This window comes from Helianthus annuus, chromosome 2 (genome assembly GCF_002127325.2).
Source record: "Helianthus annuus cultivar XRQ/B chromosome 2, HanXRQr2.0-SUNRISE, whole genome shotgun sequence".
Lineage (NCBI taxonomy): Eukaryota > Viridiplantae > Streptophyta > Magnoliopsida > Asterales > Asteraceae > Helianthus > Helianthus annuus.
This window is the reverse complement of record NC_035434.2, coordinates 3,629,815-3,640,668: the sequence shown is the minus strand read 5'-3', so window position 1 is coordinate 3,640,668 and position 10,854 is coordinate 3,629,815. Positions and strand designations below refer to the sequence as shown.

Below are 10,854 nucleotides of genomic sequence, written 5' to 3'. Positions count from 1 at the left end.
AAAAATTAGTTACATTTAATGGGTCATGTAATTTAATAAAAGTTGTTTTTTATTTTTTTTTCAGTTAATATTTTGAAGTCTACAGAACTGAGTACGATTACGTACGACCCAGATATGCTCGAGGCACGAGATATTTAAATTATGGATCTATACTTAAGTCCCTGTTCATGATAGAAATATTGGGTGTTTTTATATCTTTAGTTGTTGAATATTAAAATCCATGATGGTGTTATGTGATTTGCTTTTGGTTAACTGCCTTTATGTTTATTTCCTACTTGTAGAAGTATACTTTAGTTTGTTTAATATTATATTATGTTGTAACAAGTATGTTATATTACTTGATTTAAAAGTAATGGTTACACCTATTTTTCACCAAACTATAATTTAGATAGGTTGGACAACTAAAAAGCTATTATTTATCTTAAACGAAGGTATCACCATGGCTGACCTTCCTATTGAAACAATATTTGAGATATTAACGAGGGTGCCAGCGAAGGTCGTAGGACGTTCTAAGAGTGTATGTAAGGAATGGTATGCGTTGCTGTCAACTCGAGATTTCATAAGGGTACATTGTTCTCGCTTATTAGTTTCATCTAACCAGAGAGTTCTCTTAATTGACGCCCTAACATGCTCTGTTCATCCGATCATCTTTCAATCCTATGATTATGGGCCAAGGTCAAAAGTTACATTACCATTCGACCACCAAAATAATGATGTGTCAATACTTTCACATTTGAATGGATTGTTGTGTGTTTGCTTGAATCATACAAACGAGTTGCTTCTTTGGAATCCAACAACTACTGCTTTAAAGCTTTTGTCAACACCTGATTCTCTTGCAATCTATATAAATAATCTTGATGTCGTTGGTTTGTATGCTGATGATGCCGATGATTACAAGGTCTTGCATATCAAGCGTAGGTGGGGTGTATATGAAAGCTATGTTTATTCTAGGGAATTAAACTTTTGGAGAAATATTCCTTTCTTAACAAGACAAGAGTACCTTAGCCCCAATTTCTATTGGTCACAAGGCACATTTTATGGTGGTACTCTGTATTTCACTCTTTGTGAATGTTGGGTTGGAGGTACAAATGTGGTGATTTGTTTTGATATTAATTCAGAGCAGTTCAAGGAGATAAGCTTTCCACCTGTTCCATCTAAGGGATTTGTTCAAGGTGTTTTAGTGAATGTAAAAAATGAGCTTCACATGTTTGCCACGACTGGCTGGTTTGAGATAACAATTGACCTATGGACGTTAAAAGAGGATTACTGGATTAAGGTCTTATCGTGTCCTCCGATCCCCCCAATATCATTGTCATTGTGGGGCGATATAACACATTACGTGACGAATGGTAATTGGTTTGTGATGACTAAATTAGGGAAGCTTTTTACTATTGAAATGGATACGAAGCCCTTCGAAATTCTTTATCCAGGTACTTGGTTTCGTGATTATAAGGGTGCGGTGTTTGTGGAGACCGTCGTTTCACCAAGTATTTAGTTTGGCTTTCACTTAATGTTATCATTATGTATTCAATGTTTTAAGAATTTTTGTTTTCTATTTCTGGTAATGATGTTATTTTGTTTAAGTGTCGTGTACTAATCTTGTAATAATTTCAGAATTTCATCATCTATGATAACTATCTTTTATTTAATTTGCAAGGTATTTGACACTTTAACAATTTACAATGACTAATGGACAACCAAACCATCTTAATCAAGCTTCTAGCTCGAGTACATCTACTAAAGCTGAAAAACGAAAAGGGTATAACAAAAGATATTATGCTGCACGCAAAGAAAATAACAAAGTCCCGAAATTTGGGAGTGGTGAGGTCTCCCAAAGTGCTTCATCACTATCTTTAATGAGTAATAGATCAGCAGAAAGGACACCGTTAAGAAGTTTACAGACTAATATTACTCAATTTACCCAAATGACAAACGTGAACGTGTCAAGTATTTCTACCGTGAGACGTAAGGAGTACAATGGAATGCATATTTCAAACGGTAGTCAAATTACATCAACCCCGACCAATGATGTTACGCCGACAACCACATTCCCCAATGTAGTTGATGAAGTCACTACCAGAACATCACGAGGTTTCTATTTATTTAACATTGATTTCTTTATTGAATTTGATATCTTTAAACTTCATTACTTAAGACAATGAATTTTTTAGGTGTTCGAATTCAACCACGTACACTTTTACCTCAATTTTCTGAAGTAGTTGATCAACCTTCCTTCCAAAATGAGAATGTAGAAGATGATCCATATAACTTTGTTTACGATCGTTTACCTAGAGAACATCGTGTTTTAAAAGAACGTGGTGCATGTCCTGATTGTGGAGCAAAACGTTTTCAATTTGAATTTGATACCTTTTGTTGTATGAGTGGGAAAACTGTGTTAGCAAATTCAGAAATTCCAGAGGAATTGCACCGACTTTTCACATCGGAAGATGAAATTGGAAATATTTTTAGGCAAAACATTCGTGCTTATAACACGAATTTTTCTTTTGCCTCAATGGGAGTGACGTTGGATGATACATTGAACAATATGAGAGACGGTGTATATACTTTTCGTGCACATAGAGGAATATATCACAAAATCGACCAATTAGTTCCGAGGGATGGAACCCCTAGGTACCTGCAGTTGTATTTTTATAATCCTGATGCCAAGTTAGATCTCAGACTCCAATGGCCAAATCTTGATCGTCGTATTACTTAGATTTTGACACGCGTTCTTTCTACAAACCCATATGTCGATACATTTAGAAGACTTGCAGAACTAGGACCTCTGGACAACTATAGGGTCACTTTGAATGCTTCGGTTGAACTTGACCAAAGGGTGTACAACCGACCAACGACATCGGAGGTATATAAAATATATTATATTAATTAAAATTATTTAATATTATTGCTTATTTTACTTACTTATAGTTCACGATTATATAGGTTGCTGGTATTTGGGTAGAAGGTAATGACAATATCACTTCGTATAAACGAAGTATTGTTGTGTATGGTAGGTCTGAATATAGCCAAACTATTCAGCCGTACTTCAGTTGTTACGATCCATTGTCGTATCCTCTATTTTTTCCTAATGGTGAGTCGGGTTGGCATGCAAACATACCACGTCACGGAGTATCAATAAATGAGGTTCGCAACAATGACAACATCGAAGGAGAAATGGAAGGTACCAACAATTTATTATCCTTTTTAAGTGAAGATCATAAAAATACCGTAATGCGTCTTATTTTTATTAACTGTTTGTTTTTAAAACATCTTCATCGTTCAGAGGCTAACACACGAAGTGGTAGAACAACCGTGGCTATGCGAGAGTACTACAGTTACAAGTTCCAGATTCGATCTACCGAAAACGTGCTTCTGTTCGGTGGTAGACTGCTACAACAGTTTGCGGTAGATGTTTACATAAAAATTGAGACGTCACGCTTAGAATTTTGTGAGAGAAACCAGGCTAAGATACGGGCCGATTTGTACCAAGGTCTTGTGGATTGCGTCAATGCTGGTGAGGTTCATGCAAACAGAGTCGGGAAAAGAATTGTGTTGCCTACATCTTTCATCGGAGGGCCTCGCGACATGCGACGTCGATTTTTAGATGCGATGACTTTAGTTCAAGACGACGGCAAGCCTGATATATTCCTTACAATGACGTGTAATCCTAAGTGGCCTGAGATATGTGATAATTTACATGTTGGTCAAACTGCACAAGATCGTCCAGACCTTGTTTCAAGAGTGTTCCGGGGTAAATTAGAAGATCTTAAGGAACAAATCTTCAAGAAACATATCCTTGGGGAAGTTAATTCATACGTTTATGTCATCGAATTTCAAAAGCGTGGTTTGCCGCACGCACATTTTCTCCTTATCATGTACCCGCAACACAAGATCAATAACGCGGACCATTATGATAAGGTTGTGTGTGCTGAAATTCCTAACAAACAAAGACATCCCAAATTGCATGAGATGGTTGTCAAACACATGATTCACGGTCCTTGCGGCAATTTACGATTAAGCAATCCTTGTATGCAGGGTGATCCTAAAATTTGTCGTTTTCACTATCCTAGACAATTTAATGAACAGACAACACAAGGAGAAAATTCGTATCCGTTGTATCGAAGGAGAGACACCGGGATAGAAGTGGATGTACGAGGAAAAACACTTGATAATAGATGGGTGGTCCCATATAACCCAAGGCTTTTGATGATGTTTAACTGCCACATCAATGTTGAAGTTTGCTCAAGTATAAAATCTGTGAAATATCTTTTTAAATATGTTTATAAAGGACATGACAAATAGGTTATTCAAGTTGATCAAAGTGAGCCAGGGGTTGTTGTTAATGAGATAAAGAGCTTTCAAGATGCACGCTACATATCGCCCCCAGAGGCTATGTGGCGCATTTTTTCCTTCTCTCTTTCTCAAATCTCTCCTTCTGTTTTAGCCTTACAACTTCATCTCCCAAATAATCAGATGGTTAGATTTAGAGATGATGACTTAATGTCTAATATTGTTGATAGGGAAAGGGATAAGAGAACCATGATAACAGCATTTTTTTGAGAGAAATAGAATCGATGAAACAGCAAGGGTATATTTGTATAAAGATTTTCCAAAACGCTTTAGGTGGAATGGAAGCACACGCCGTTGGAATCCTCGTGGCCGTAAAAACCAAAGAGGTCGTATCGTTTCCGCTAATCCAGCCGAAGGAGAAAGGTACTACTTACGCCTACTTTTGTCAAATGTCAGAGGGCCTACTTCTTTTGAACATCTATGCACAGTTAATGGTCAACGGTGTGAGACATTTCGAAAAGCAGCTCTTGAGTTAGGCTTAATAGAAGACGATGAATATCTATCACAATGTCTCGAGGAAGCCTCTACGTTTCATTTTCCTAATGCTCTTCGAAGGTTATTTGCGACCATAATGATTTTTTGCCAACCTGGAGATATTCGAAAGTTATGGAATGACCAGTTTGAATCACTGTCTGAAGATCATCGGTTACACTGTCAAAGTATAGAACGAGTTCAAAATATGGTTCTTACTGAAATTAGTATCTTGCTACAATCCATGGGTAAAAATATCAATGAATTCGACCTTCCTAAGATAACAGACGATGTTAACTTACAAGATGCAGGTTATCGTGAGTTACAAGAAGAGTATGGGATTGTTTTGGAACCTGAACACTTGAGTGCCAAAGATTCACTTAATCCGGACCAGAAAAACGTGTTTGATGAGATCATGATGCATGTTGATAATGATCTTCCAGGCGTGTTCTTTATTGATGGCCCAGGTGGAACTGGAAAAACATTTTTGTACATTGCCTTGCTTACTGAAATTCGGTCACGTGGTCTTATTGCTCTCGCAACAGCTTCATCAGGTGCAGCGGCTAATAATATGCCAGGAGGTAGAACGGCTCACTCAAGATTCAAGATTCCTCTTAATCTTGAAAATAATTCAATGTGCAATATCAAAAAACAGAGTGGGGCCGCTAAACTGATTCGGTCTACCAAAATAATCATATGGGATGAAGCGTCGATGGCTAAACGACAGGCGATAGAGGCAGTCGATCGTACATTCCAAGACATTATAGGCGTTAGTCTCCCATTTGGTGGGAAGATAATGGTTATGGGAGGTGACTTCAGACAGGTGTTGGCGGTTATTAAACGTGGCACTCGAGCACAGATTGTAGACTCCAGCGTACGAATGTCACCTCTTTGGTCTTTGACTAAGAAGATGTGGTTGACCATAATTATGAGAGCGCTGAAAGATCCGTGGTTTTCTAAATTTCTTTTAAGAGTCGGCGATGGAACTGAAGAACCAATCGAAGGAAACTATATTCGCATACCCGATGACATGACAATTCAGTGCAACAACAGAGAAAACGCTATAAAAGAATTGATTCATGCCATCTTTCCATCAATTGAAGATAATGTATATTCTTCAGATTATATAATCTCTAGAGCAATATTGTCCACTAAAAATGAGAGTGTTGACGAGATTAATAATCAGTTGATTGAAGTTTTTCAAGGGGAGGAAAAAGTTTATTACAGTTTTGATGAAGCTGAAGACGATCAGCGTAACTTCTATCCGGTCGAGTTCTTAAACTCGCTAAATGTTAGTGGTTTGGCGCCTCATAAGCTTCGTTTAAAAATTGGATGCCCAATAATATTGTTACGTAATATCGATCCATCACATGGCCTGTGTAATGGCACGCGGTTGATATGTAAGGGTTTCATGCGAAATGTTATTGATGCGGAAATTGCAGTCGGTCAACATGCCGGAAAAAGAGTTTTTTTTGCCAAGAATCCCTCTAACCCTTTCTGAAGATGACATGTTCCCATTCAAGCTGAAAAGAAAACAATTTCCAATTCGACTTAGCTTTTCCATGACGATTAATAAAGCTCAAGGTCAAACAATTCTGAACGTTGGTTTTTATCTACCGGATTCTGTATTTTCACATGGACAACTTTATGTCGCGTTATCAAGAGGGATTTCAAGACAAAGTCCGAAGGTGTTGGTACATCTCGCCAAAGAATTCAAACAACGCGGAGTTTACACATCAAATGTTGTCTACCAGGAAGTGTTGCGTGATTAATTAATCGCATCCGTGTCAAAAAGAAGGTAAGTTAGTAGATTTTGTGCCTTATTTGCTTCCAGAAATTACCTTTTAATTACTATTTTAAATCACCTGTAAGCGTCTAACATTTTTTTTATGTGTCGAAATCTGGTACAGTAGAGGAGAAGATACAAGAAAGTCATAAGCGAACGGATGTATTGGTAAAACAGGAAGAGATACAAGAGACTCCCCACATTTTGTTTTTATTGGTTTGTCCAGCTACTTGACTGTTTTGAACTCTTCTTGTTTTTAATTATATATACTTCCTTGTTTTGTACTCTTCTTGTAGAAGATCACCAAAGAATCAATAAACTAACAGAAAAACCAGTGTCATCATATCACGAATAAGAAAACTAACTTAAGTACTATACAATATATCACGAGACGACGGATAAACTAACGGTAAACAATTATACTATTGTAAATTGCCACTCCCGCCACATCGCGCGGGCACGTGACTAGTATATATATATATATATATATATATATATATATATATATATATATATATATATATATATATATATATATATGTGTGTGTGTGTGTGTGTGTGTGTGTGTGTGTGTGTGTGTGTGAGTGTGTGTGTGTGTGTGTTTTAATAGGAATATTGGATTTTAATAATCCAAGTTATTTGTTGTTGGCCGTCAACAGTCACAACTTCAAAAATAGCTACTGGCAGTCCCAACTATTAACATTTTGGCCTCCAATGGACTCTGACTAACAGAACTCTAACGCCGTAAGTCTCTGGTTGCCGGAAAAACGTTTTTGGCCGGAAAACTAAACATTTTCATCCCAAACCTCTTTGTAACCTTATTACGGACCTTTAAGAACCTTTTTCAAGTAAAAGCCCAATTATTGAAGTCGTCGAAAAACTCTTTTTTCACCGGAAAACTACTTTTAGGCCGGAAAGCTCAAGTTTTGGCCGGAAAACTCAACATTTTCGTCCCAAACCTCTTTGTAACCTAAGACCAGACCTTTAGAAACTTTTTTCTGGCCAAAAATGGTTTTCAAGCGACAAAAGAGTAACGGGGGTTAGTGTTCTGTTAGTTTGGGTCCATTGGTGGCTAATATGTCAATAGCTAGGACTACCAGTCGTTATTTTTGAAGTTGAAACTGTTGGCGGCCAACGACGAATAGTTAGGATTATTAAAATCCAATATTCCTTTTTAATAATGTTTCGAGGCTTACGCCTTGTGAGGCTAAGGGAAGACGCCTCGAGGCCTGTTTCTACCTTTTTAAACCTTGGGCGAGGCCTTCTGCTGATATCATTATTTGAAAAAGGTTTTTAGGTTAAGCCTCTGTGTTCATGTTTTCTTGTTGATATTATACCGGTTAACAATAGACTTTGGATGACCATAAGCCCGTTGGACACTTGGACCCATCCTCCTTATAACTAAAATTTTGATTTAACTATATTTTGAGATAAAACACCATCAAAATCGACCTGTTTATAAGTAATTAGTTTGAAATTTCCACCCCTATTTTGAGGAAATTTTGACCTGTCATTGTGGCAAGCTTTTTCTTGGGGCCTTGGCATACTTTCATTTTCCTTATGTAGGAACCGTTCGCATAAATAAATAAAATAAAAACAAATTTTATTTAATTGATTACAATACAAAGAAATAAGAAAGCTGAAATACTATTACTATTACAACTGAAATAAGCAAAATACAAGAATGGGGTAGAAACAGAGGGCTGAGTCACGTGTTCAACACGCTTCCCTTAAAACAAATTCCGAGTCTCCCGAGAGTACTCGTTTTGTTTCCCAGGGTACAACAGCCGGAGCAGTAGTACTGCCGGAGTTCGCCTACAACCCGAAGGTTACCTTGAAAGCTGCAAGAAAAATTCTAGAGAGAAAGTTTGGATTGCTGTTGTGTTGCTAGTGTACTTCTGAAGTGGGTATGGAGCTGTATTTATACAGCTCCTAGGTTGAAACAGTCAAAATGAATTAAATGAGAGGTTTAAATTGCATTAAACGTCTTCAATGCAATTTAATACGTCATTTAATTCTCAGTCAAAGCCTATTAACTCGTCAGTTACGAAGCTGGACTGAAACTGCCCTGTCATTCAATGCTGGAAGCTTATGCGCGCGCGCGCGCCCATGCCGTGCGGCGTGCGGCCTCTTGGCTCACTGCCGTGCGGCGTGCGGCCTCTTGGCTCACTGCCGTGCGGTGTGCGGCCTCTTGGCTCACTGCCGTGCGGCGTGCGGCCTCTTGGCTCACTGCCGTGCGGCGGTGCAGCTCAAGTCCGTCCATGCGGCGTGCGGCGGTGCAGCTCAAGTCCGTCCATGCGGCGGTGCGGCGTGCGCCACGTCACCTGTGAGTCTATACGTGCGCGCCGTATTGGCTCATTCTGGTGCGCCGCACACGGCACAGTAGGACCCATGCACCATGCTCCCAACCGCGCGCCTCGTGTACCCGCGCGCGCATGCGCATGACTGCCACGTCATGCGCCGCATCACCTACCACTTGGTCCTTGCAACCCTTGTGCTTTACCACGCGCGCGCGGTCAAAAATACAAAGGCGGCTCTCAAGCGGCTCGCGGCGATGCGAGCGTGCAAAGTGCGCCATCAAAGCGCCACATTGCGCCTCATCGCCCACGCCACGCGCGCGCGCGCGAGCGAGCGTGTGCGAGTGCGAGTGCGAGTTAGGGTGCTCCGCACCCTTCGCGAGGACACTAGTGAGTGCTTCCATGAAACAATAAGGATGGAGAGTTCCACCTTAAATACCCATTTAAGTTCCATCCCTCCTCCTATGTGGGACAAGGTGCTACTTTCCCTTTAGTTTCAACATTGAATGTTCCAAACACCCAACTTTGAGCATCGATATCTCATTCATCTTAGCTCGGTTTTGGACGTGGTTTAGTTCGTTGCGAAGCTCTTCCAACATAGAACACAAACCCACAAATAAATACATAAAACCCGCTCATTTTATTATATTTATTTCTAGTCCAAAATAGGAAAAAATCATTTTCCTATATTTGTGAAAAATGCTATTTTCACCTATTTTTCCAACACCTTAACCTTAAAGTTGTCTCGAAGTATAAAACTTTTTTAGTAGAGTGGATAGGTACTTGCTTAGGGGTTAGTGCTTATTTTTCAATTTTCCTTGCTCTTTTGTCTATAGCCACTATAGTTTACCTTTGTATCATTATTTGTTTGGAGTTACTTAGTTACATGTATGTTAACAGGAATACTGTAATCTATGTTGTATACATAACAATACGAATTTTTGGAGCCGGAGATCTTAGCAGAGCAACCTCGGATAGAGGTAAGGTTTGCTCTCATCAGAGCTCCTTAAACATTACTAATAATTTTGCTATGTGTGGGATTTTATTGGGTTCGTTTGTTATTATGGCAAGATGGATAAGAAATTTGTGGAATATGTTGCTTTTTATTGTCTTTTTTAATTTAATAACTAGAGCAAGTTGTCGAGTTAGTTGTTTAATTACTTCATGTGCTTCTTGTTGCTTCTTGTTGTGAGGGACTCGATCATGTTTACAATGCAAAAAATCTAACTTTAGGCTGGTTTATATCATGTGTTCAGTCGAACACACATGCATATTTAGCCAAACAATCATGTTTAGGTTAACATGTTCATTTTTGTAAGATATAAGAGGTAACATGTTTATGTAGAAATTATAAAATAAGAAACTTAAACTAGGTGAGTTTTTTATGTCAAATTTGTAAAACAGAAATATACGTAGTTATTTTTGTATACATTTTCGATTTCTTTTAATCTTTAGTTTTATACTATTTGTATGCAAATCTAATAAAATTTTGGTTTAAACAGGCCATGGTTGTGTGTATCACACAATTATTGAATTCATGTCGTGTTTAGATTTAGACTTATGACTACTTTAACCCGTGAATCAACAGATATGACCCGTTTAATATCCTTAGCCATGGAAAGGAGCCGAATGCAAGTGCACAAATTGTTGTCCCCATTCATGAAGATTGTAGTGGGTGGCAGGTATTTATGGCCAGTATATATAAAGCAAGCAGTAGATAACAACTTTTATGGAACACACCATGTGGTAGAAACTAGAAAGTGACCAACCCCCGGTCCCTGCCACTTCCATCCCTTCGCCCATCGCCTTGACTGGGGCAGTTGAATATGATGGATCTCATTGGACCCATACCACACTAATAAAACCACTAAATATTTAGACCATCCGTTAGGGGTGTGCATGGGTCGGTTTGGGTCGGTTTTTACTATTATCCATAACAATAACCGCTAG

General features: G+C 38.6%; 2 protein-coding genes across 2 annotated transcripts; both read left to right on the top strand.

The window, feature by feature from the left end:
• Window positions 1-439: 439 nt before the first annotated feature.
• On the top strand, window positions 440-1,495 carry LOC110927926 (putative F-box protein At3g24700). Its single transcript, XM_022171244.1, has one exon. The coding sequence runs from the start codon at window positions 440-442 to the stop codon at window positions 1,493-1,495; it is 1,056 nt and encodes a 351-aa protein (XP_022026936.1).
• A 187-nt stretch (window positions 1,496-1,682) lies between these two features.
• Window positions 1,683-6,593, top strand: LOC110927913. The gene is made up of 8 exons (XM_022171240.1): window positions 1,683-2,091; window positions 2,172-2,667; window positions 2,764-2,863; window positions 2,944-3,181; window positions 3,284-4,236; window positions 4,303-4,502; window positions 4,624-6,112; window positions 6,264-6,593. The coding sequence occupies exons 1-8, from the start codon at window positions 1,683-1,685 to the stop codon at window positions 6,591-6,593; spliced, it is 4,215 nt and encodes a 1,404-aa protein (XP_022026932.1).
• The last annotated feature ends 4,261 nt before the right edge of the window (window positions 6,594-10,854 follow it).

Bases quoted from the DNA above. Each gene is read 5' to 3' on its own strand.
- LOC110927926 (XM_022171244.1), top strand. From the start codon at position 440: ATGGCTGACCTTCCTATTGAAACAATATTTGAGATATTAACGAGGGTG.
- LOC110927913 (XM_022171240.1), top strand. From the start codon at position 1,683: ATGACTAATGGACAACCAAACCATCTTAATCAAGCTTCTAGCTCGAGT. The intron at 2,092-2,171 runs GTTTCTATTTAT...TGAATTTTTTAG, and splicing joins CACTACCAGAACATCACGAG to GTGTTCGAATTCAACCACGT. The intron at 6,113-6,263 runs GTTAGTGGTTTG...CGGAAATTGCAG, and splicing joins AGTTCTTAAACTCGCTAAAT to TCGGTCAACATGCCGGAAAA.